Source organism: Panulirus ornatus, chromosome 68 (assembly GCF_036320965.1).
Source record: "Panulirus ornatus isolate Po-2019 chromosome 68, ASM3632096v1, whole genome shotgun sequence".
Lineage (NCBI taxonomy): Eukaryota > Metazoa > Arthropoda > Malacostraca > Decapoda > Palinuridae > Panulirus > Panulirus ornatus.
In genome coordinates, this window is record NC_092291.1 from 17,671,633 (window position 1) to 17,697,809 (window position 26,177).

At 37.4% G+C, this 26,177-nt stretch overlaps 1 protein-coding gene across 1 annotated transcript; it reads left to right on the plus strand.

Annotated features, from left to right (window-relative positions):
* The first annotated feature begins 176 nt into the window (after positions 1-176).
* On the plus strand, positions 177-26,177 carry D2hgdh (D-2-hydroxyglutaric acid dehydrogenase). The gene is given in 10 exon segments (XM_071659754.1): positions 177-198; positions 2,767-2,929; positions 5,555-5,793; positions 9,302-9,538; positions 11,970-11,996; positions 11,999-12,144; positions 14,729-14,957; positions 19,043-19,226; positions 23,833-23,983; positions 25,050-26,177. Coding segments are annotated over 9 exon segments (1,581 nt in total). The 5' UTR covers positions 177-198; positions 2,767-2,771; the 3' UTR covers positions 25,260-26,177.

Here is a 26,177-nt window from a genome sequence, read left to right on the forward strand (position 1 = left end):
GAACACAAAACATTGACATATTATATTCTCAAACTCTTCTTTAGCTGATATAAATGATTGATAATAATTTTTCTAAATTATTTTCTGTAGTTTCTGTGATACATACACTGAGAATGCTCAAATACATAGGTTTTAGATACGGATATGATGTAATTTCTAGTATATCTCACCTGCTCGCCGCCAAAGGTACACGTTCGGGTGATCTTCATAAAAGTTCCTCCTGTATCCAATATATGATGGAGAATGTTGTATAGAAGATTGTATGGGATTGTTTAACACTTTTTGATAAGAATTTATCATCCGAATTCCCTTATTGTGGCACTGGCTTCATATTGCACGTACATTGACCAGAAGTCCTCAAGAATTACAGCCGTGAGTATATATGAAAGAAGACCATCCGCATAAGATCATAGCTGAGTAGTTTATGCTAAAATATTTAACATTGCACAGGGAACCATCTTCAGAATTTGGGAACGGTATACGGACACGGTGACCTTGATTGCAGACGGTGTGACGAAGATAAAGTTTGTTAATGTTGCCATCTTATTGGCAGACCTTCGGCGCTGAATTTAGTTTTCTCAACTACGTTGTAAAGGCTGAGAGAGAGGAAAGGTGCAAAGTCCTGGCGACAGCAGTCACTAATATCAACCTATATAGGTAGATGGAATATTATCTTGTTTGTCAGTGAGCGTTCTGCGACAGAATGTGTTGTAGAGGTTAGAAATGTGATATATTTCTTGGAAAGGCGATGACTCAAGGCAGTAACATGAATGAATAACATTATTTTTCATTGTTGTCTTGTCTTTGTTTCTTGGGTGAGATCGCATTTTCAAGGTAATTCCGTATGGTATCATACGGATATACAGAGACGAGGTAGTCGCATGATAGAAAAGACCAAAGAAATTGAAAGTATTAGTGCTTGCATACAGAACATGTGGTATTAGTACTTTCTCGGACAGCCAGCGATTTTATGTTCGTGTTGGTATGGTAGAAATTGTTTTTTTTCCGATAGTTTAAGATGTCTAACCTTCACATATCCCCTCAAATATCTATAGCAAACAGGTGGATCTCAGAGACAGTATTTTTACCGACTATGTAATGTGAGTGAAGCCGTCATGACATGAAGAGATTACATATGATAAGGATATTCGCAGTACTTAGAACTACAGTCACTTTGTATGGAGAGGGAGAGGGGAAAATCGAGGTCATGATATGAAATGATTTTATTATCAACGGAATAGGCATCTCTTGAGGAAACATCTTTATTGGTAGTGTAGCGAAAATGTGGAATTAATGTACCAAGATCATTACCGAGGCTCAGTTCTTGGACTGACTTAAGACCCACCTGAACAAGTAATAGAGCATAGAGTTAATGCTTTATGATTTTTTGAGCATCAATACCAGGATATCTTGGAACTCTGCAATATTGAGACTTGATTGTAGAAACGTAGAGCCTGTGCTCAATATCTTCGTAAGGTATGAGACATGATAGTAAGGTATGAGACATGATAAATGGCGCCATTCCCCCCCCCCCCCCCCCCTTGTTCCCCCTGGACAATCCATCCCCTATGACTGATGACTGTATTCGCTATTTATGTATTTTTTTAATGTGTAAAGACAGAATTCACAAAAAATTGCATTTATATTGAAACATTATAACCACCTGATAAAATAATGAAAGTAAAGCAAATAGTAAAATATTGAAACTATAACCAACCACCTGATAAAATCATGAAAGTAAAGCAAGTAGTAAAAAACCAAAAAATCTGGAATGAATTTTGTTTTAGAAAAAGGAGTTACCATTAAGTCCAGACATATTTCCAATTGGGCCTTGAGATCTGTATAATATTTTGGTAAAAGGCAATCTAGCAGCAGGATAAGATTTCATGTATGAATATATCTGAAAACATAACAAAAGTTACCATAGAAATATATTATGGATTGCAAAGAAAGGTAAAACAGTGAATTCCATATGCCTCGTTGAAATGAATTAGACAAGGGCACATGATTTAGAGCATTATGCTTTGGCTTTGATAATTGACTGATAATGGGAAGCTATGATGATTTGAAAAGTGTGAGGTAAAAGTAAGGGAAAGATTTCTAGATATCAGCAAAACCTATGAAAACCTCACCTAACTTGCACCAGCAACCAAAATATGTACATAATGATGATTTATGCATTATTACTATTATTGTTACCCTTTGAGACCTTTGCATGTGTATCTGATTAATTGTTTTAGTGAATTTCATTCATGACCAATGAAACAACCATGACTCTTTCACCATCAAAAAACTTTTATGTTTAAAGTAATAAAAGTTTTTATTTCTGCAAAAGCTTAATTATTTGATTCATCAAATGAAACTCCCTTGATCATAATTAATCAGGCAGGTTTTCCACTTCTTCCAGAAGTTGTCGATTATTTTACCAATGTACTTTGTACTCTTTAGCCAATTTTATATTCTGTTTATGGCTTATCTTTGATGAGGACTTTTATCTGTGACTAGAGTCTTCAACAGAAGAAACTGAGGATAACAAGGCAGCAGGTTTAACTAGGAATAAAATCCCTGTCATTTGCTGACTAGCAACACCAATTCCACAAAAGGTGTGTTTGTACGTATTGATCCACCTTGTTTGACTGTAGATAAAAGTTAAGATAGATACCATACTTGGTGCAAGGCAGCATGAAGATTTATTTCATGAAGCTTATCTCTTGAACATGATTTGTGATTGAACTTGCAGCACAAGATAATCATACATTTTTACAGAGAGGATGTTCGCAGCAAGAGGCAAAAAGATGATAACACCATGGTTCTCAAATTTAAAACGAGTGTCTTCCTCATTAGTTTTGAGGTTTGCAAACTGCAGTCAGCATCATTTGCACACCTCTCCTTTCCACTACTTTCCTAGGTGTGAGCTTACATCATTAAGGTGAGGAGAATGTATAGTTTCTTTTTCATTAATTGGCATTACTGATAGAACAGTATTCTTATGATTTGTAATTCATGTGGCCTTAGATGAGTAGTTGCCATGTGATGTAAAGTATAGTGAATAGATTAATTATAGAAATTTCATTACCTTTTGTATTCACTTTTATATATCAGAAGAGAGAGCTGTTGTATCAAATAAGCTTTAAGGAGTCACTCTTGATGCTATGAATCATTATTTGTCATGAATCATTAATTTGTCTCAAGGAATCCTCTGTCTCTTGCATGTTCCATGGTTAATGACACATACTGCTAACTGCATGGAATGTGGTCTTTGTAATGAGGAGAATTCTTACTGCAAAACATAAGTACATTTCAGCTTACAGTAAGGGCCGTAATGATGTTAGGCAAAATCAAAAGAGAATGGAGAATGATGTTGAATGAATGGAGCTAATAGACTTTTTCCACAATTTACTTTTCTCATGTATGGACTGAACCCTAAAAGCACCCTAAGAGAGCATTTGCTCATTGGAGAATTAAAACAGTTTTACATCCTAAATTAAGGTGTATCTATGGGGATTCACTCTCCTTCAACCATTAGAAAACATATGGTTCCTACTGACACCCTTTCAAGGTCAAGGACATTGTTGAATGAAATATTAGTAGGATCAGCTGCTTTCAAGTGGATCCTGTGAATTGGAGTGAAACCTCAGCTGGATCACTTTAACCTTGGTGGTCAATACCTGTATCAACTTTTGTTTTTTGATGTTCAGAATTGGTAAGAGTCACTGCCATGACCTTAAGATACTTTTTTCTTTTGATAAGATCCTCAGGAAGGTAATTCTCAAATTGACTTGTTTTCAATTTTTAGTAACTAGAAACCAGAATTGGTAAAGCAACCTTCCTAAAGAAGTTTGTTGTAAATTTACCAGGTCCCTTGAAAGTTATCATCATCAAAGAGGGATCTAGCTTCAAATTTTAGCACATTTCAGATTTTTCAGTCATGTTTAAAGGAAAGTGTGAAGTTTACCCAGCAGATTATCTTTTACTAGATCCTTGCTCTTCCACTCCGACACAGTACCAGACTGTATGGTAGCCTTTCCAAGCCTTTTATGGGAGATAAGAATCTGGTAAAACTGAATGTGTGTTACTAGGATATTTATATTTTTTTCTATTCTCACGAGAAGAAATATGAAGTCAGTGACACTTTGCCTCGTACAGTGTTTTACAGGTGCATTTGGCTGTGGTTCTTTACATTCACTTTCTAGCTCTTTGTGGAATAGATTGTTAAAATTCTTTTTTCTAAAGAAACATGTAGGTTCCTCTTGTTAGTCTAAATGGATGCTGTCAAGATTCTTATCTAAGCTTTTAAACTGTGTTCCTTTTAGCTTTTTTATCATAAAGAAAGAGTTTATAAAGTTGAGGCTGTGTTTAGGGATGAGAATCCACAAGTGTGAAAATAATCATATGATAAAAGTTATTTAAACCCAAAGATTTGTACTGAAAATGAAGCTGTTAGAGTTGGGAATATATCTTTTTTGATGGTCCTGGATGAATTCTTTTAAGGAAGATCATCCTTTATGTCCAGTCAGGACACTTGAGGATTGCCATGTTTTTAAAAGAAATTATGCGAGTTCGTGTGTGCTTTTCCAGGCTCCTTGGTAAAACACATTTTTGGTTTGATCAGGAACTTTGCTTGTCTTTGTCAGTCTGGATTTTATGTTAATGTTAATTACAGTGACTTTTACATTGACCTTCTTTATCATTCTCTCATTGGTTTAGCTTTCTTAGGGTACCTTTTGGTGGATGAGGTCATCAAAATGGGTCTTTCAATTTAACAGATAACCTTGTTTCTCAGTACTTCTTTGATACTACTGTATTGATCTGGTTGACTGTCCTTGTGTAGCTTTGAATATGCTACCCTCCAAAGGTGATGGTCTGGAGTTAGGGTCAGTTTTCATTAAGGTAGATCCGTTCTTTGATATTTTATTGGCTTTTCTTCAGGTTCCACCTTTTTTATATATGTACATATGCTCTTGTATGCTCAGAGAGTTCTGTGTGTAGATGAGAAATGTATCCTTAGAAGGATGAAACATGGTTTCTTTACTGTAGACAGAGCCTTGTAGATACCCTTTTTTCTTTACCTTGCCTTCTTCTCTTTCATTATCAAAAATCCATTTCTTGATTCTGGACAATAACAGGTGTGAGACCATACACTGGTAGCCTATCAATGATTAAGGGTGAAGGGTTGCTTACCACCACCTCACCTCCATGCCATGATGTCATAGGCCTGGATAGGTTTCTGTGTGACCATTGAGCCTGAAAGCATGCAGCTAAGGGCCTCATATGTTTTATAACTGAAAGAAGTGAATCCTCATGGGTGCATCTCATTTGGGGATGAAATGTTGTAACCCCCAGATGCTCATAAGGCTGTGCATTCAGTGGATAAATGGTTTTCAGTCTTGAAAACATACAGTCTTTAATACTGATGGTACACACTTTTGAATCTGACTCAAAGAAGTGACAGCTGTTCAGGCACACAGCTTTTTGCTGACTTTATATTTTCAGTTTTTTCGTGTGTTTATAAAAGAGGTACATGAAATTTTGACTTGTGTTATGTTTTTTCAAGATATAATGTTGAGAGAGGTCACTTCAGCCAGATAAGTGCAACTGATGTTAATTTCTTCACTGATCTCCTTGATCCACATCGAATCATTGTTGGGGAAGCAGAACTTGAAGGCCATAATACTGACTGGTTAGGTATGGTCCGAGGAGCATCCTCAGTCCTTCTTAAGCCCAAGACAACTGAGGAAGTTTCCAAGATCTTAGCATATTGTAATCAACATAATTTGGCAGTATGCCCGCAAGGTAAGTCATCATGAAAAGTGTTTTGATATTAATTTATTGTAAAATTTATTGGAATTTTTATTCCGTACATCTTTAACAATTTGTTAGAGTAATGATAACATATTGTATCATGTCTTTTTTTATGGATGATTACTCCAAGAGTTATACCAAGGTCCTTAAGTGAGGCTGTCAGGACTGAATAACCCTCTCAAGATTTTTGAAGAATTTTGAAATGACAGCATTTTGCTGGCAAACCATATCCCCAATCCCTAATATGTTCCCAGACATCCACTCACTCTTTTGGTAAACAGATGGAAGTTAACTAGTCTTGTTTGATATATATTCTGATATATACGTTTTTTAAGCTGGTTATTTTTTTTCCTAAGCTGCTTATATCTTCCAGTTCCAGCACTCTCTCTCTCTCTCTCTCTCTCTCTCTCTCTCTCTCTCTCTCTCTCTCTCTAAATATATTTTTATTTGTTAGACTTAATCACCATCTCCCGCGTTAGCCAGGTAGCGCAAGGAAACAGACAAAAGAATGGCCCAACCCACCCACAGACTCATGTATGTACATGAAAGCCCACATGCGCACATATACATACCTATACATTTCAGTGTATACATACATATACATGCACAGACATATACATATATACACATGTACATATTCATACTTGCTGCCCTCATCCATTCCCATCGTCAAACATAAAATAGCATTCCCCCCGCGAGGTAGTGCTAGGAAATGACAAAAAAGGCCACATTCATTCACACTCTGTCTCTATCTGTCATGTGTAATACACTGAAACCACAACTCCCTTTCCACATCCAGACCCCACAAAACTTTCCATGGTTTACCCCCAGACACTTCACATGCCCTGGTTCAGTATATCTGATAGCGATGCTGTTTTCCTATGGGGGGGTAGCGACAGGAATGGATGAAGGCAAGCAAGTACGAATACATACATGCGTATGTGTGTAATGTCTGCGTATGTGTATGTATATGTTGATGTGTATACGTATGTATAAGTGCGTATGTGGCATTTATGTGTGTGTGTATATATATATATATTGTCATGTCATGTTGTCATACTATTCGCCATTTCCCGCGATAGCGAGGTAGCGTTAAGAACAGAGGACAGGGCCTTTGAGGGAATATCCTCACCTGGCCCTCTTCTCTGTTCCTTCTTTTGGAAAATTAAAATATATATATATATATATATATATATATATATATATATATATATATATATATATATATATATATATAATATATATGTATATATATTATATATATATTTCTTTTCAAACTATTCGCCATTTCCTGTGTTAGCGAGGTAGCGCTAAGAACAGAGGACTGGTCCTTTGAGGGAATATCCTCACCTGGCCCCCTTCTCCGTTCCCTCTTTTGGAAAATTAAAAAAAACGAGAGGGGAGGATTTCCAGCCCCCCGTTCCCTCCCCTTTTAGTTGCCTTCTACAACACGCAGGGAATACGTGGGAAGTATTCTTTCTCCCCTATATATATATATGGGTATGTTTGAAGGAATAGTGGTTCCAACAATGTTGTATGGTTGCGAGGCGTGGGCTATGGATAGAGTGGTGCGCAGGAGGGTGGATGTGCTGGAAATGAGATGTTTGAGGACAATATGTGGTGTGAGGTGGTTTGATCGAGTAAGTAATGTAAGGGTAAGAGAGATGTGTGGAAATAAAAAGAGTGTGGTTGAGAGAGCAGAAGAGGGTGTTTTGAAATGGTTTGGGCACATGGAGAGAATGAGTGAGGAAAGACTGACCAAGAGGATATATGTGTCGGAGGTGGAGGGAACGAGAAGTGGGAGACCAAATTGGAGGTGGAAAGATGGAGTGAAAAAGATTTTGAGTGATTGAGGCCTGAACATGCAGGAGGGTGAAAGGCGGGCAAGGAATAGAGTGAATTGGATCGACGTGGTATACCGGGGTCAACGTGCTGTCAATGGATTGAATCAGGGCATGTGAAGCGTCTGGGGTAAACCATGGAAAGCTGTGTAGGTATGTATATTTGCGTGTGTGGACGTATGTATATACATGTGTATGGGGGTGGGTTGGGCCATTTCTTTCGTCTGTTTCCTAGCGCTACCTCGCAAACGCGGGAGACAGCGACAAAGCAAAAAAAAAAATATATATGCTATCCCTGGGGATAGGGGAGAAAGAATACTTCCCACGTATTCCCTGCGTGTCGTAGAAGGCGACTAAAAGAGAAGGGAGTGGGGGGCTGGAAATCTTCCTCTCTTTTTTTTTTTTTTTTTTTCCACAAAGGAAGTTACAGAGAAGAGGGCCGGGTGAGGATATTCCCTCAGAGGCCCAGTCCTCTGTTCTTAACGCTACCTCGCTGAGGCAGGAAATGGCAAATAGTATGAAAAAAAAATATATGTGTGTGTGTGTGTGTGTGTGTGTGTGTGTGTATGTATGTATGAGTGGATGGGCCATTCTTTGTCTGTTTCCTGGCACTACCTCGCTGACACAGGAAACGGCAATTATGTATGTATAATCTGATGCCTGCTCCTTTAAGGAACACCCTCAGGGTAATGGTTGTGGCAAAAATGTCTCCATAACTGGTGAACTTGTCCCACCTTTTAGCATTTAGAGCCTCCCCTTAACAGACCGCTAGCACAGGGCAACTCTATAGCATTGTTTTTAGAGGCACTTTTTGTCATATAGAATTGGACTGAGTTAAATTGTCCTGTGTAATGTAATGTGTAATTCACCTGAAGTTGTGCTCTCCAAGGTAGAAGAAAAAATACTTCTCAGAATATCTCTGATAAACTTGTGAATGTTGATTAAATTTAGTTTCATATTGTATTTATATTAACAGAATCTTTGTTTTATGTATAAAACACCAAAATGACACCAGAAGAGCCATGATGGTTACCAAAGGAAGCTATTGTACAGGATCAGGAACACGTCTCCATAGGTACCTTGTTGTAATGGCCCTTTTTGATAGGATTTTTGCTTCACTAACATTCCTCAAGAAAATGTGCTCCATTAAAAAGAGGTCCCTATGAACCCAAGAAATTAGTCTACTTTGCTCTTAGTTGGTTTGGCAGGGTGCTGATATGATGCGGGTGGTCCCCTTGCTAGCAGCATGGATGCCCCAAGTTTTTGTAAGTACATGATGATTTTGGAATTTTTCCATTTGTAGTTTCATTCTCCATAGATGTAAACTCATTACATGCTTTAAGGTTCTCTTACATAACACTTCCCATATGTATAATTTACATGCATATTTATGTATTTTTTGTGTAATGTAAGCATTATTATGTATTTACATATCATTTACACACAAACAACATTACCAACATTTTTAAACAAGTTTATTTTTCCAAGCTGCATACATTTTTTGGTGTAAGGACTTTTTCTTGCACAATTGAATAAAAAGTATTATCAATTAGTAAGGTAATTATGAGTATTCTATAGTTATTCAGACACACAGATTAGTTTAGAGTAAAACAGCATGAATCAGTATCTGATTAGTGTTCTTTTTGTTTTACCATCAGGTGGGAATACAGGTTTGGTTGGAGGAAGTGTGCCAGTATTTGATGAGATCATTATCTCAACTGCCCTCATGAAGGAAGTTGAAAATGTAGACACTTGGTCTGGGGTAGTCACCTGTCAAGCTGGCTGTATCTTAGAAGCTTTAGATCAACATGTAGCAGAATTTGGGTTGATGATACCATTGGATCTTGGAGCAAAAGGCAGTTGCCATATTGGTGGCAATATCTCTACTAATGCTGGTAGTGTAGCCATTTTTTTGGGTACTGTAAATAATTTACATAAATTTACCCACAATAAATGTCATTAAATGTTTCTGGTACTAGTAGCATTTGCAAAGTATATTTTGATAGGGTTATTGCATCTTTCTTTCAATGAATGAAAACATAATTAGTTCATCTTACTGATATTTCCTTGCTGAAGCAGGAAAACGAATTAGGTATAAAAAATATTTTGGTTTCATTAACTCACTTGTTTTGTATAGCCCTATATGATCACATATTCCATTTGATATGCTCATTCCTCAGTATTTTTCATCATTGGCACAGCTTGTTTGTGGAGCTCATACTTATTACCATTGTATACTTATTGCACTTTTAGTATTATTTTGTGATTGATGTTATCATTGTGGTTATTCATTTTCCATTGTAAAGTTATTACTTGTTAATCATGTATTTTGATCATATGAATACATGTATATAGTACCTTTAGGTATATGCTGTGTCGACAAATCTTTCATGTATCAGGAATAATGCAGTTGTCAAATATATATTTATTTATTTATTTATTTTGCTTTGTTGCTGTCTCCCGCATTAGCGAGGTAGCACAAGGAAACAGACAAAAGAATATATATATATATATATATATATATATATATTTATTTTTACTTTTTTTTTTGCAATACTTGCCTGTGTATTGTTGAGTTGTAATTCTTATTTGTTTGCATTGGGATAGCTTTGTTGCTTAGCATTCATATAACTAGAAGACTCTTATGCTCAGAATTTCCATTAACTCCCAGTAAATATGCATGTTGAAATAACTAGTATCCAATTAGTTTTACCTGGCATGTTTTTACCTAGTGCCAACATTTTGTGACATTGTTTACTGTTTCCTCTTACAAGTTTAGTTGCTTCCCACCAGACAGGAATCACATGTATCACATGGGTTGACTTTATTTTTAGATATATCCTACATCCTGTAGTTATGGCATTTTATTCCAGCAAGATGTAGGAAAAACATTCATCAAGCAAAGGAGTGAAAGATGAACTAACAACCCATCAGAAGGCAGATAATTGTAAACAATGTAAAATAATGTAAGAGGTTTACTAGTTTGATGAGAGAATGCATCGTGGCTCATGAAGTGTTTTTATGTTAAGGCTCAAAAAGAACACCTTTCCAAGTTTTATTTTGAATTAGTCAGTGGAAGCTCTTGCTAAGCAAAAGACTTTAACCAAACTTATATTAGAGTCGGTCAACCCCATGTGAATGAATCGAACTGACTTGATCTTAAAATGAATCATATTTTGGTTTGGTGATCAGTTTATGCAGTTTTTTGTTTTTTGTTTGCACCTTTACCGTAGGATAGAACTTACTGTTGCTGATATTTACGGAAATACAGTGGGTTTGAACATTAATGTGGTGTCAGTAATTTTTCTATATCTAGGAGAAATGCTCTTTTGACAGACAGATATTTCTGTGTCGCTGCCTTTGTCCAGCAGATGTTAGATGATAAAGTTTTTCATGCATACAAGATTAAGTTTTCATGTGTATGAGATAAAGTTTTTCTGTATATGAGATTTTTACATCTGCACTAGATGAGGACACTGTGTAAATGTGTGAATCAGTTTGTGCAGCTTCTTTTGTGGTGTCTCATGGCTTCAAAGTTAATCTCTTCATGGTTTGTGTTTCAAATGCAAACATAGGCCCTCTCAGACTCACCCAGGCAGTGCCAGACAAGTCAGTCCGTCATGCCATGGTGCCTTACCCATACAACCACACACATACACACACACACACACACACACACACACACAGTCATATCAGGGTGTAATTTTCATCATAACTATTCGTTTAGATTTAAGTAGAATCACAATAAGCTAACCTTAGAGAATAGAAGACACACTAGTTTTTGTATTTTTTATGATTCCCTCCTTAAGAATAGGTATGATATATGCTCTCTTGCAGTCACTTGGAAATCATCCCTCAGCCATTGATTTCGATAGCTTGCTTAGGTTAGGCTTGATATTCTTTATGATGAGGTAATAGTATTTGAAGCTTGACATAGGGAATCTGAGCACTGTGTCTTGGATATATACTATCCAGTCTCTGAAAATAACCTCTTTAATATCAGGAGACTCCCTTCCCCATAGGCCCTTGTCATACATGTCATCATTGAGGCCAGCCCTTGAACAAGAAAAGTGTAATATAAGAATGTTTAGTTAAAAAAGTGTGAGCCAGAGGGCTAAAAACAGATAGATAAATGATATGTGTAAGGAAAAGATATAAGTGAGATAAAGCAAGATCACCAATCCTAAAAAAGTTCACCACTTTAACACATGTAAGTCAGGACATTGGTGCTTCCTAAGGTCTTGCACTATTTGGAAATTCAATATAAGTGGATGATAATAATAAGAGAAGAAATTATCCAAGTTAGAATTCCCATGGCATTTCCAGGTGGACTACGTCTTGTTCGTTATGGCAGTCTCATGGATCTGTCCTTGGAGTTGAGGCAGTTTTGGCATCAGGAGAAATAATTGACTGTATGTCAGCAATGAAGAAAGACAATACAGGCTATGACCTCAAGCATCTCTTCATTGGCTCAGAAGGGACATTAGGAATTATAACAAAGGTACTAACGTCATATCTTGGTAAATCTGTAGATGTTTCATTAAGATTTTAGGGATACTTAATTTCAGTATTTTTGTATAATAAGTGACATTGTTAGCAAAGTTAGGAAAGAGGGACAAACTTTAGATTTATTTATAGTGAAAAGTTTCATTCACACATCTGCGCATGGTTAAAAGCAAGATCTTTTTCTAAATGCCATGATTTTGGCACTTCCACAGATTCCTTCTTGTGTCTGTTCCCCTCTTTCATTTCTCCGTTTTTAAGTCCCCCTTTTTAACTGCTGATATTCACATCTCTTTGATATATTCATTATTTATTTACATGTCCATTTTTTATTTCTTTTTTCCATACTCTTGTTGTACAGTCTCTGCATTCCACTTGCTTTCCTTAGTTTCTGTACAGTCTCTGCTTTCCACTTCAGTTCTTAAAATTCACAACAGCTGCATGCACTCTTTCAGCTGTTTTGAAATAGTGACATGCCTTACAAATGTGAAACATACTTTGTCGTCATCCTCAGAGTGTCTACAGTTTCCCAGCCTTTCACAGTCATTGTTGAAGCAACAGTAGTGTTGTAGGTTTCAGGTAATTAGTTCCAAAATTGTTTTAAATTGGAAAAACCCGTGAATATATTTTCCACTCCTTTCAGTTACACATTTTCATACATATACATTTCAATGTATACATACATATACATACACAGACATATACATATATACACATGTACATGTTCATACTTGCTGCCTTCATCCATTCCTGTCGCCTACCCCGCCACACATGAAATGGCATGTACAGAGCATCAGATTGGGGAAGAGCAGTATGGTTTCAGAAGTGATAGAGGATGTATGGATCAGGTGTTTGCTTTGAAGAATGTATGTGAGAAATACTTAGAAACACAGATGAATTTGTATGTAGCATTTATGGATCTGGAGATGGCATATGATAGGGTTGATAGAGATGCTTTGTGGAAGGTATTAAGAGTGTATGGTGGGGGATTTAAGTTGCTAGAAGCAGTAAAATGTTTTTATCGAGAATGTAAGGCATATGTATGAGTAGGAAGAGAAGAAAGTAATTGGTTCCCAGCAAATGTCGGTTTGCGGCTGGGGTGCGCGATGTCTCCATGGTTGTTTAATTTGTTTATGAATGGGGATGTTACGGAGGTGAATGCAAGAGTTTTGGAGAAAGGGGCAAGTATGCAGTCTGTTGTGGATGAGAGGGCTTGGGAAGTGAGTCAGTTGTTGTTCGTTGATGATACAGCGCTGGTGGCTGTTTCGGGTGAGAAACTGCAGAAGCTGGTTACTGAGTTTGGTAAAGTGTGTGAAAGAAGAAAGCTGATAGCGAATGTGATAAGAGCAAGGTTAATAGGTTCAGTAGGGTTGAGGGACAAGATAATTAGGAAGTAAGTTTGAATGGAGAAAAGCTGGAAGTGAAGTGTTTTAGATATCTGGGAGTGGATTTAGCAGCGGATGGAACCATGGAAGAGGAAGTGAGTCACATGATGAGGGAGGGGGCGAAGGTTGTGGGAGTGTTGAAGAATGTGTGGAAGGCGAGAACATTATCTCGGAGAGCAAAAATGGGTATGTTTGAAGGAACAGTGGTTCAAACAATTTTATATGGTTGCGAGGCATGGGTAATAGATAAGGTTGTGCAGAAGAAGGTGAATGTGTTGGAAATGAGATGTTTGAGACAATATGTGGTGTGAGGTGGTTTGATCGAGTAAGTAATGAAAGGGTAAGAGGGATGTGTAGTAAAAAAAAGTTTGATTGAGAGAGCAGAAGAGGGTGTATTGAAATGGTTTGGTCACATGGAAAGAATGAGTGAAGAAAGGTTGACAGAGAGGATGTATGTGTCAGATGTGGAGGGAATGAGGAGTATTGGGAGACCAAATTGGAGGTGGAAGGATGGAGTGAAAACAATTTTGAGCGATCGGGGCCTGAACATGCAGGAGAGTGAAAGGTGTGCAAGGAATAGAGTGAATTGGAATGATGTGGTGTACTGGGGTTGATGTGATATCAGTGGATTGAACTAGGGCATGTGGAGCATCTGGGGTAAACCATAGAAAGTTTTGTGGGGCCTGAATGTGGAAAGGGGAGCCTTGGTTTCAGTGCATTACACATGTTAGCTAGAGACTGGATGTGAATGAATGTGGCCTTTGTTGTCTTTCCTAGTGCTACCTCGCATGCACGCGGAGGGGGGGGTGCTGTTTCATGTGTGGTGGGTTGGCAACGGGAATGGATGAAAGCAGCAAGTATGAATATGAACATGTGTGTATTTGTATATGTCTGTGTGTGTGCGTGTGTGTATGTATATATACATTGAAACGTATAGGTATGTATATACAGGTATATACCTTCTCAGGGTGCTATGAGAGTGTAAGTCTTACTATCTTGTTTATACAGAGTGATATTCAAAATTTTGTCTAAGACCAAGGGATGAAAGTGTCCAAGAACAATATAATGAGGATTTAGATGAGCAACATTTTGAAATGAGGTCAGTTTAATGTGATATAGCATATTACGTACAGATTGTATCCAATTTTTTACCAGGAGAGAATTTCTGTTAGTTTATGTTTACTTACCTCTTTTCAGGTTGCCATTAATTGCCCTCCAAGACCACAAGCAGTAAATCTAGTATTTTTAGGACTTCAGACCTTTGATGATGTTCTTGACACCTACAAAGATGCGAAGAATAAACTAGGTGAAATCCTAAGCTCATGTGAATTCATCGATCAAGTTTCCATGGAATGTGTAGAAGAAAACTTGAAACTGAAAGCCCCTATAGATGCACATCCATTTTATATGTTAATTGAGACATCAGGTTTGTTCTGCTTTAGAAGTTTTTGGGAGGGAATGTGAAGATTTTCTATAGAAACAAATTGTCTAGCAATGGTACTACTTGCATCATAATACAGGTGATGCTTACAACGTCACAACTAACAGAGTGACGTTTCACAACTAACATTTTGTGATCACAATGTTTTGCAGTGGTGACATCAGAGAATTTGGGTAGAAATTTGTAGAATGATTAAGTTTTCACAGTAATGACATTTTTGAAGAAAATACATTTTTTTTCTTATATACTTTTCAATTGATAATGGAACATTTAAATTAAGGTTTTTCAATTATAATGTCTTTCATAGTCCTATCAAAGCATAATAACATTAAACTCTTCATATTCCAGCCACTGATGGTCACCTTTTAAGGAGGACCATGTTCTCATGTTCTTAATGTCCCATAAAAGTGAGATTGGCTTGACTTGAACATTTTGAAATAGGTAATGTAATGACTAGACACATCAGTGAACATAAATATCAACTGAAATGAATAAACTTACTTAGGAGGGCTTTACTAACTAGTCACTTCACCCTCATCCCATTCCACCTCCACCTACCTTAATCCCTCATCACCGGTATTCTCTGTAAGAATGATTACTTAATTGAATTATTAATGGCGAACTATACTTCAGGACTCAACATGCCTGTAGCTATGAAGGAAGAATTCCTTTTTTGGGAAGCAGTGTTCCTTATTGGGAAAGGAAAGTTGCATGCATTTCTTCTCAGCCAGTGAGTGCATGTGATGACTGATGTGTAATTTAAAATGTACCGTAGAAATGTCAGTTCGTTGTGGTAATGTGTGGTAGGCAGAATCTTTATATCTCACAAGGGAAAAAAATTTCCAAAGTTTTTGTCTGTTTTGAAAGGAATATTACATGAAGGTATATGAAGAAATCTCAAAGTAACAGGGTTCATAGCCTGACTCAGCTGTTCTTAAGGAACAAGGCAGAGAGGATTTCCAGCCCCCGCTCCTACCCCTTTTAGTCAGCTCCTACGACTTTTATTTATCAACAATATCTTAGCTCTGCCTCTTCTTTGTATATAAACTGATTGTCCTAAGTTTTCTATCTCATTCTTGTACCTCCCATGATGATGTGATCTTTACACAAAAGTGTATTTAGGGAATTATTGTTTCATTTTCCTCATGGTTATTATCAAGTGATACAGCGCTGGTGGCTGATTCATGTGAGAAACTGCAGAAGCTGGTGACTGAGTTTGGTAAAGTGTGTGAAAGAAGAAAGTTAAGAGTAAATGTGAATAAGAGCAAGGTTATTAGGTACAGTAGGGTTGAGGGTCAAGTCAATTGGGAGGTAAGTTTGAATGGAGAAAAACTGGAGGAAGTAAAGTGTTTTAGATATCTGGGAGTGGATCTGGCAGTGGATGGAACCATGGAAGCGGAAGTGAATCATAGGGGGGGGAGGGGCCAAAAATCCTGGGAGCCTTGAAGAATGTGTGGAAGTCGAGAACATTATCTCGGAAAGCGAAAATGGGTATGTTTGAAGGAATAGTGGTTCCAACAATGTTGTATGGTTGCGAGGCGTGGGCTATGAATAGAGTTGTGCGCAGGAGGGTGGATGTGCTGGAAATGAGATGTTTGATGACAGTATGTGGTGTGAGGTGGTTTGATTGAGTAAGTAATGTAAGGGTAAGAGAGATGTGTGGAAATAAAAAGAGCATGGTTGAGAGAGCAGAAGAGGGTGTTTTGAAATGGTTTGGGCACATGGAGAGAATGAGTGAGGAAAGATTGACCAAGAGGATATATGTGTCGGAGGTGGAGGGAACGAGAAGTGGGAGACCAAATTGGTGGTGGAAAGATGGAGTGAAAAAGATTTTGAGTGATCGGGGCCTGAACATGCAGGAGGGTGAAAGGCGGGCAAGGAATAGAGTGAACTGGATCGATGTGGTATACCGGGGTCGACGTGCTGTCAGTGGATTGAATCAGGGCATGTGATGCATCTGGGGTAAACCATGGAAAGTTGTGTGGGGCCTGGATGTGGAAAGGGAGCTGTGGTTTCGGGCATTATTGCATGACAGCTAGAGACTGAGTGTGAACGAATGGGGCCTTTGTTGTCTTTTCCTAGCGCTACCTCGCACAAATGAGGGGGGAGGGGGATATTATTCCATGTGTGGCGAGGTGGCGATGGGAATGAATAAAGGCAGACAGTGTGAATTGTGTGCATGTGTGCATATGTTTGTATCTGTGTGTGTATATATATGTGTACATTGAGATGTATGGGTGTGTATATTTGCGTGTGTGGACGTGTATGTATATACATGTGTATGGGGGTGGGATGGGCCATTTCTTTCGTCTGTTTCCTTGCGCTACCTCGCAAACGCGGGAGACAGCGACAAAGCAAAATAAATAAATAAAATATTATTATATTTCATTTTTATTATACCTAATCTCTGTTTCCCATATCAGCGAGGTAGTGCAAGGAAACAGATGAAGAATGGCCCAGCCATTCATATACACACACATATATATATATATATACATTAATGCACATATACATACATACACATTTTAGCGTATACATACATATACATATACAGACATATACATATTGATACTTGCTGCTTTCATCCATTCCCGTTGCCAGATGAAACAGATGAAGAATGACCCATCCACTCATATACACACATATATACATACACGTATTTATGTATATACGTGTGTATGTGGGTGGGTTGGGCCATTCTTTCATCTGTTTCCTTGTGCTACCTCACTAACACAGGAGACAGCAACAAAGTATTATGATAAATAAATAGATATATAATAATGAAATACATAGCAACATATACACATATACATACTTAAACATACTCAGACATATTCATACTTGCTGGCCATCATCCATTCCCGGCACCTCCCTTCCCCACAGGAAACAGCATCTTCATCCCCTGCATCTGCAAGGTAGCACCAGGAAAACAGACAAAAAAGGGCCACATTTGTTCATGCTCAGTCTCTAACTGCATGTCATAGAAGGCGACTAAAAGGTGTGGGAGTAGGGGGCTGGAAATCCTCCCTTCAGCTTTACTTTTCCTAAAGAAGGAACAGATATGGGGCCAAGTGAGGAGTTTTTCCTCTTAAGGTTCAGTCATCTGTTATTGAATGCTACCTTGCTAATGTGGGAAATGGCAAGTATGTATGAAAGATAAGATTTATTATTTGTATATTTTGTTATACTTGATCGCCATTTTTCCAAGGAAGAAGCTTGGGATTATGCAGATGCTGTGACTGCCTCACTGTCTCAGCAATTGCTGTCGTGATGTCATCTAGAGCATGTTCTGGGAAAGTTCAGTTTTGCTGCCCTGTGCAGTGAAATTGTAAGGCTGTGGGAGTAAAGGTTTCCACCTGTATAAATGCTTTATTTCCTGCAGGAGCCATGTTTGTAGCCACCATGGATTGGTTCCACAATTTTTGGATTAACTTAGGTATGTCTGGCTGCATGGCTAGATATTGCCATTGAATGGTGGTGAGTGGTGATTAGCTGAGTATTGACTGAGCCATTAAAGCAATTGGTCATGGCAGTTTGTGAGTCACTTCTTGTACTGTGAGTGAAACTGAGATTCCTCACTGATGTGTAGGGGTAGTTGAAAACCATCTCCCAGTATTCTCCAAGGAATATTTCATACTTGTTGACATTACCCTGGAGAGTAAAAAGTTTTTAATCTTCAAAATCTGTGTTATTTTCAGAATGCAGCAACTAGGCTGCAACTAGGAATTATCCTTTCCCTTTACCAGCTAGGGTGGGTTAAAGTTAGGGATCCCAGTTTTGCAAAAATAATTCTCTTAAATGTTAACACATGTGTATGTGCTCTATCCCATGTATTGGGATTGGATTTTGTTGATGGTAGATTAATCTTGAAATTTACAAAAACTGTTACCTGGTTCCAATTTTGAAGTATACGAAAACTTTTACCTTTTCCAGTTATGAGATAAATTTGTCAATCATAGTTACATTCATCATCAATAGATGCATTATATGAAGGAAGAAGCTAAGGGGTATAAGACAAATATTTTTGGGAGTACTGATGATTTTGAAACTTATTTGCAAATGTCTTTCAGGATCTAATGGAGCTCATGATGAGGAAAAGTTAAGCACCTTTCTTGAAGATACAGTAGAATCTGGAAGGGTCTCAGATGGCACAGTAGTTACTGAACCTTCCCGAATGTTGCATATATGGAGCATTAGAGAAAGAATTGCTGAGGCGCTAATTTGTGATGGTTATACATACAAGTCAGTTGCAGTGTATGTGTTTGCTTGTAAATTGCCTGAGGTATTAGTAAAGTTGTCTTACTGTAAATTTACTTTTAAGGAAAACTTTTCTGAGCCAAAACGAGGCAAATGTTGGATGCACTTTCCCTCCCTCCCCTTCCTACCAGCTCTTTAAGTTCATTTCTCGACAAGCACTTCTCTTGTTAACTGGAACAGTACCCAAGCTTATGTGATGCCATAAGTTAATGAGCTTTAGCAGCATTATGCATATTTATGTAGTTTCCAGAATACTAATTAAAGATTTTGGATATTTTCTGTAATGTTAGTACCATTACACCTTGGCTTTGTAACTTTGAATATAATTGAAGTCCGAAGGACATGATTTTCGAGCATAAGATCATGTTTTACCGTCTTTTCTCAGAATAGAATTTTTTAGAAAAAGAACCTATTTTCTTTCAATGCAGAGGCAAGCAGAAAGTTTACATTTCCATCTAACCTAACTTGCATGTTTTCCTTAATGTGGGCTAGTTAATCAGATGCACTGATGTAGAGGATCCTGTGTTGTTGTTGCATGCTGTTTGTGAGTTTTAGAAATGGAATCTGGTACATTATTATTTTCTTCATACTTTATTGCTGTTTCCTGTGCAAGTGAGGTAGTACCAGGAACTGACATAGAAAGGCTGCATCTGTTTGCATCCATTCTCTAGCTGTCATGTGTAGTGCACGAAAACAACAGCTCCTTATCAACAACCAGATCCCCACATACCTTTCTGTGGTTTACCTTGGTTGCTTCACATGCCCTGGTTCAGTTCATTAACAGCATGTCAACTCTGTATAATTATTGTTCCAATACACTCTATCCCATGCATGCCTTTCACCCTTCTGCATGTTCAGGCCCTGATCTCTCAAAATCTCCAATTTGTTCTTGTTCCCGTTGTTCCCTCGCTTCTGACATATGTATTCTTCTTTGTCAGTTGTTCCTCACTCATTCTCTCCATTTGTCCTAACCATTTTAGCACGCCTTCTTCAGATTTTTTAGCCACACTCCATTTATTAACACACATTTCTATTACCCTTTCATTACTTACTTGATCAAACCACCTCACACCAGACATTGTCCTCAAACATTTCATTTCCAACACATCCACCCTCCTTACAATTCTATCCATAGCCGATGCCTTGCAACCATATGATATTGTTGGAACTACTATTCCTTCAAACATACCCATTTGCTCTTTGAGATAACGTTCTCTCTTTTCACACATTCTTTATTGCTCTCAGAACCTTCGCCCCCCTCCCCCAATCTATTACTTCCACTTCCATGGTTCCATTCACTGATGAGGCCACTCCCAGGTATCTAAAACACTTCACCTCCTCCAATTTTTCTCCATTTAAACTCACATCCCAACTAACTTGCCCCTCATCCCTAATGACCCTAATAACCTTGCTCTTATTCACATTTACTCTTGACTTTCTCCTTTAACACACTTTTCCAAACTCAGTCACCAACTTCTGCAGTTTCTCACTCGAATCAGCCACCAGAGCTGTATCATCAGCAAACAACAACTGCCTCACTTCCCTAGGCCCTGTCATCCCCAACAGACTGCATACTTGCCCCAATCTCCAAACTCTTGCAATTACCTCCCTCACCGCCCCATCCATAAACAAATTAAACAAGCATGGGGACATCACACACGCTTGCCGCAGACCAACCTTCACTGGGAACCAATCACTCTCCTCTCTTCTTACGTGGACACATGCCTTACATCCTTAGTAAAACTTTCCATTGCTTTAAATAGCTTACCACCCATACCATATACCCTTGAGACCTTCCACAGAGCATCTCTGTCAACCCTATCATATGCCTTCTTCAGATCCATAAATGCTACATGCAAATCCATCTCTTTTTCTAAGTATTTCTCACACACATTCTTCAAAGCATACACCTGATCCACACATCCTCTACCACTTCTGAAACCACACTGCTCTTCCCCAATTTGATGCTCTGTTCATGCCTTCACCTTCTCAATCAATACCCTCCCATACAATTTCCCAGAAATACTCAACAAACTTATGCCCCTTTGCTTTGTACAGTGGCACTATGCATGCATTCCTCCAGTCTTCAGGCACATCACCATGATCCATACATACATTGAATATCCTTACCAACCAATCAACTACACAGTAACCCGCATTCTTAATAAATTCTACTGCAATACCATCCAAACCTGCCACCTTGCCAGATTTCATCTTCTGCAATGCTTTCACTACCTCTTCTGTCTTAACCAAACCATTCTCCCTGACCCTTTCACTTTGCACACTGCCCCGACCAAAACACCGTACATCTGCCACTCTATCATCAAAACATTTAACAAATCTTCAAAATACTCACTCCATCACCTTCTCACTTCATCACTACCTGTTTATTTAGTTGAAAGAGCAGAAAAGGGTGTGTTGAAATGGTCTGGACATATGGAGAGAATGAGTGATGAAAGGGTGACAAAAAGGATATATGTGTCAGAGGTGGAGGGAACAAGAAGAGGTAGACCAAATTGGAGGTGGAAGGATGGGGTGAAAAAGATTTTGAGTAATCAGGGCCTGAATATACAGGGCATGCGAATAAACCATGGGAAGGTCTGGCTATGAATAGGGAGCTATGGCTTTGATGCATTACATATGATAGCTAGAGGCTGAGTGTGAACGAATGTGGCCTTTTTTGTCTGTTTTCCTGGAGCTACCTCACTGAAGCAGGGAGTAGCGATGCTGTTTCCTGTGGGAGGGGTTAGCGCCAGGTAAGGAAGAAGGCAAGCAAGTATGAATATGTACATGTATACATGTATATGTGTGTGTATGAGTATGTATTATCCCTGGGGATAGGGGATTAAGAATACTTCCCACGTATTCCCTGCGTGTCGTAGAAGGCGACTAAAAGGGGAGGGAGCGGGGGGCTGGAAATCCTCCCCTCTCGTTTTTTTTTAATTTTCCAAAAGAAGGAACAGAGGGGGCCAGGTGAGGATATTCCAAAAAAGGCCCAGTCCTCTGTTCTTAACGCTACCTCGCTAACGCGGGAAATGGCGAATAGTTTGAAAAAAAAAAAAAAATGAGTATGTATATGTGTATGTGTTGATATGTTTTTTGTGCATGTACGGGCATTTATGCATATATATGTATATGAGTGGATGGACCATTCTTCATCTGTTTCCTGGTGCTACCTCGCTGACATGGGACAAATGGTGATCAAGTATGATAATAATAGAAGGTTCTGGAAACATTGAAGAACGTGTGGAAGGCAAGAATGTTATCTCAGAGAGCAAAAATGGATATGTTTGAAGGAATAGTGGTTCCAACAATGTTATATGGTTGCAAGGCATGGGCTATAGATAGGGTTGTGCGGAGGAGGGTGGATGTTTTGGAAATTAAATATTTGAGGACAATATGTGGTGTGAGGTGGTTTGATCGAGTAAGTAATGAAAGGGTAAGAGAAATGTGTGGTAAAATAAAGAGCATAAGAGGTGTATTGAAATGGTTTGGTCACATGGAGAGAATGAGTGAGGAAAGATTGACAGAGAGGATATATGTGTCAGAGGTAGAGGAAATGAGGAGAAGTAGGAGGCCAAATTGGAGGTGGAAGGATGGAGTGAAAAAGGTTTTGAGCGATCAGGGCCTGGACATACAGGAGGGTGAAAGACATGCAAGGAATGGAGTGAATTGGAACGATGTATTATACCGGGGTCGATGTGCCGTCAATGGATTGAACCAGGGCATGTGTTTACTTATTCATTTATATTCATTATACTTGTTTGCCGTTTCCCGCATTCCTCCTTTTAAAATGGTAGTTTGACCGTATTTACTACATCTGATAATCAGTTTTCAGTGGTATGTCATGTATTTTTAGATAATTTTGGTAAAGATTAAAACTTCGGTGATTAATTGTATGTAATTTGTATACTTTAGGTTTTTATTTGAGTATTACTGTTAAAGTTGAAAGTTTTAACTTTAATAATAATATAATTCAGTGATATAATAATAGTATAATTCAATAATATAATTCAATATAATTAATTTTGTGAATCTTTACAGTGTTAAGTTCCATATGATTGAATTGCCAGGTTATTTTTCAGGATAATGAATCTTTCAGAAAAGATGTCTTTAGGATATACTGTACTTTCAACTTTAATGTTTATAAATGGATAAAATAAATATTACTGTTAAAGTTGAAAGTACAGCATATCCTTAAGATATCAGTGTTTGAGAGAAAGAAAAGAGACATCTTTTCTGAAAGATTCATTATCCTGAAAAATAACCTGGAAATTCAATCATATGGAACTTAACATTGTAAAGATTCACAAAATGAATTATATTATTGAACCTAAGACAAACTGTGAATTATAAATTTTTATTGTTAGTGGAAAAAAGGTATGAATAAAACTATTTTCATTTGAGTATAGCTTTCTTTTTCATGTAGCTGCTCACAGGCAGAACAATTTGATATGTTGAAGGTTAACTACATAGTTAACTTTATGTCAATGATTTTCCCTATTTTCATCTTATATGCACTTGATCCACCCCATATTGGTGGAAAAATTTTGTTTTCTGAAGTCCATTGAATTTCAATTTTTGATGCATGACTTTTTGACAGGTATGATATTTCACTACCATTACCTCATTTCTATAAGATGGTAGAAGATATGAGGGAACACCTGGGATCCAGTATTATTCGCTGCTGTGGTTATGGCCACATTGGAGATGGAAACCTTCATCTGAATATCACTAGCAAGGAATTTGAGAAGGTATGTCTCATTATTGTGTCCAGGTGTACAAGGAATACGGTTATATGAAAAATCTTATTTGCCACATCTCTAACTTTAGAACTTGATATATGAGAATATTATGGATTTAATTTTACATATACTGTGGTGTAATGTGTGAGTTTGGTAGGCAGAGGATACAGGTTCTCTTAAGTGACTAGCTAGGCTGGATTAGACATAAGACATGTTAATGAAAGATCCTGACGACACTCCAGTGTATTGACCTCCACCACTGCCAGTGATTTTTTTCCTATAGTGAGTCATCATCATATAAAGTAAGCAAAGGCTTACTTTATGTGGTTAGAAAAATTATGCTAACTCACATCCTACCTTCCATGCTGGGTCACTGCAAAGAAGGCTTAATTCAGTCATTTCACCTCATTTTCAAGTATGCCAGCTATCACTGATTAAACCACTGCATAACTTGGCCTTGATACATATATAAGGGTTTCTTGAAGTCATTGTTCTATAATATGTTGAAGCTAAGCCATAACTTAGTACAGTGATATATATCATACCTGCTCACAACCAGTGCAGGGTCCCACAGTCCAGATATTTTGAAGACCTGTTGGGTGCCGTTGTTAATTTGCCACCACACCCAGTGTGCTATTTTACAATTGGCTACTTCATAGAACACAGGTCTTGTTTCACAGTTTATTCTATTTCTCCTGTTGCCACAAAATTGTGTTCAGTATTTTGATGCAAGCAAAAACAGTAAAATACTGATTTTTTCAGGAATCTGAATAAAGAATTAATAGGTTACTGTAATGAGATGTTCTGAAGATTATCCTTACTGTCTTAGATTTCAGCCTGTGAGCACATACATGTATATCTAGCTCACACTGTTTCTGCTTAGCAAAATCTGTGGGGACCTCGAATCATTTTTATTTTAGTATAATGTGTTGTTTTTTAAATCATGAACAACAGCTTATATTTTATTTTACAGGACCTTTGAAATCACATTGAGCCAAGAATGTTTTTGTTTATTTGTTGTTCATAGGATCTCTTAAATTGCATTGAGCCAAGAATATGTATTTTTTGTTTGCAGGATCTCTTAAATTGCATTGAACCTACTATATATGAATGGACAGCAAAAGTAAATGGCAGCATAAGTGCAGAACATGGGCTTGGTTTTAAGAAGCGGAATTGTATACATTATTCAAAGTCATTAGGTGCCATAGGTCTTATGAAGCAAATCAAGGCACTTATGGATCCTAAGGGTATTCTTAACCCCTATAAAGTTCTTCCTGATAATTAAAGAGCTTGATCAGAGGAAAGATGTACTTATAGTAACTATAAGCACTGAAATAAATGAAGGCGAAATGCATATTAACATGTACCATTTGACCGAGAAAGAAAATGCTGCACAAGAAAAAATATGGCAGTATCAAGAATGCTTTGTCATACCATCAGAGATGTATTTAAAAGATATTCTAAATTTGATTAAGAATTAAAGCTATCAGTAATAAAGATACATTTTTTGTGCTTATTGTTGTATAATAGTGAAATATGTATGAATTTTGGTTTTTGTTGTACTGTTCTGAATAGTTCAGGGTATATTTTGTATTTAACTCAGAAAATGAGGGGCTATAACAGTCATCTTTTCTTTCTGTTTGTGCATGTCTTGAGAATAAATTATTCATGTATAGTGTAACTACTGGTCAGAGAGGTCTGAATATTCCCTTCCTGACACACACAGCTGCTGCGAAATCCCTCAAGAAGGTTTTTTTTTGTATAGATTATTAGTTATTATTAATATTATTATTATTAGTAGTAATATTGTTGTTATTATTATGAAGGAAAGCAAGTATGAATGTTTACATGTGTATATATGTATATGTCTATTTTTTTTAATCTTCCAAAGGAAGGAATAGAGAAGGGGGCCGGGTGAGGATGTTTCCTCAGAGGCCCAGTCCTCTGTTCTTAACACTACCTCGCTGAGGCGGGAAATGGCGAATAGTTTGAAAGAAAAGAAAGAAAGATATATATATATATATATATATATATATATATATATATATATATATATATATATATATTGATATGTATGTGCATATATGGGCGTTTATGTATATATATATATATATATTCTTTGTCTGTTTCTTGGTATTACCTCACTGATGCAGGAAAGTGTTTATGTATAATAAAAATGAATAAAAAGATTATTTTATTATTA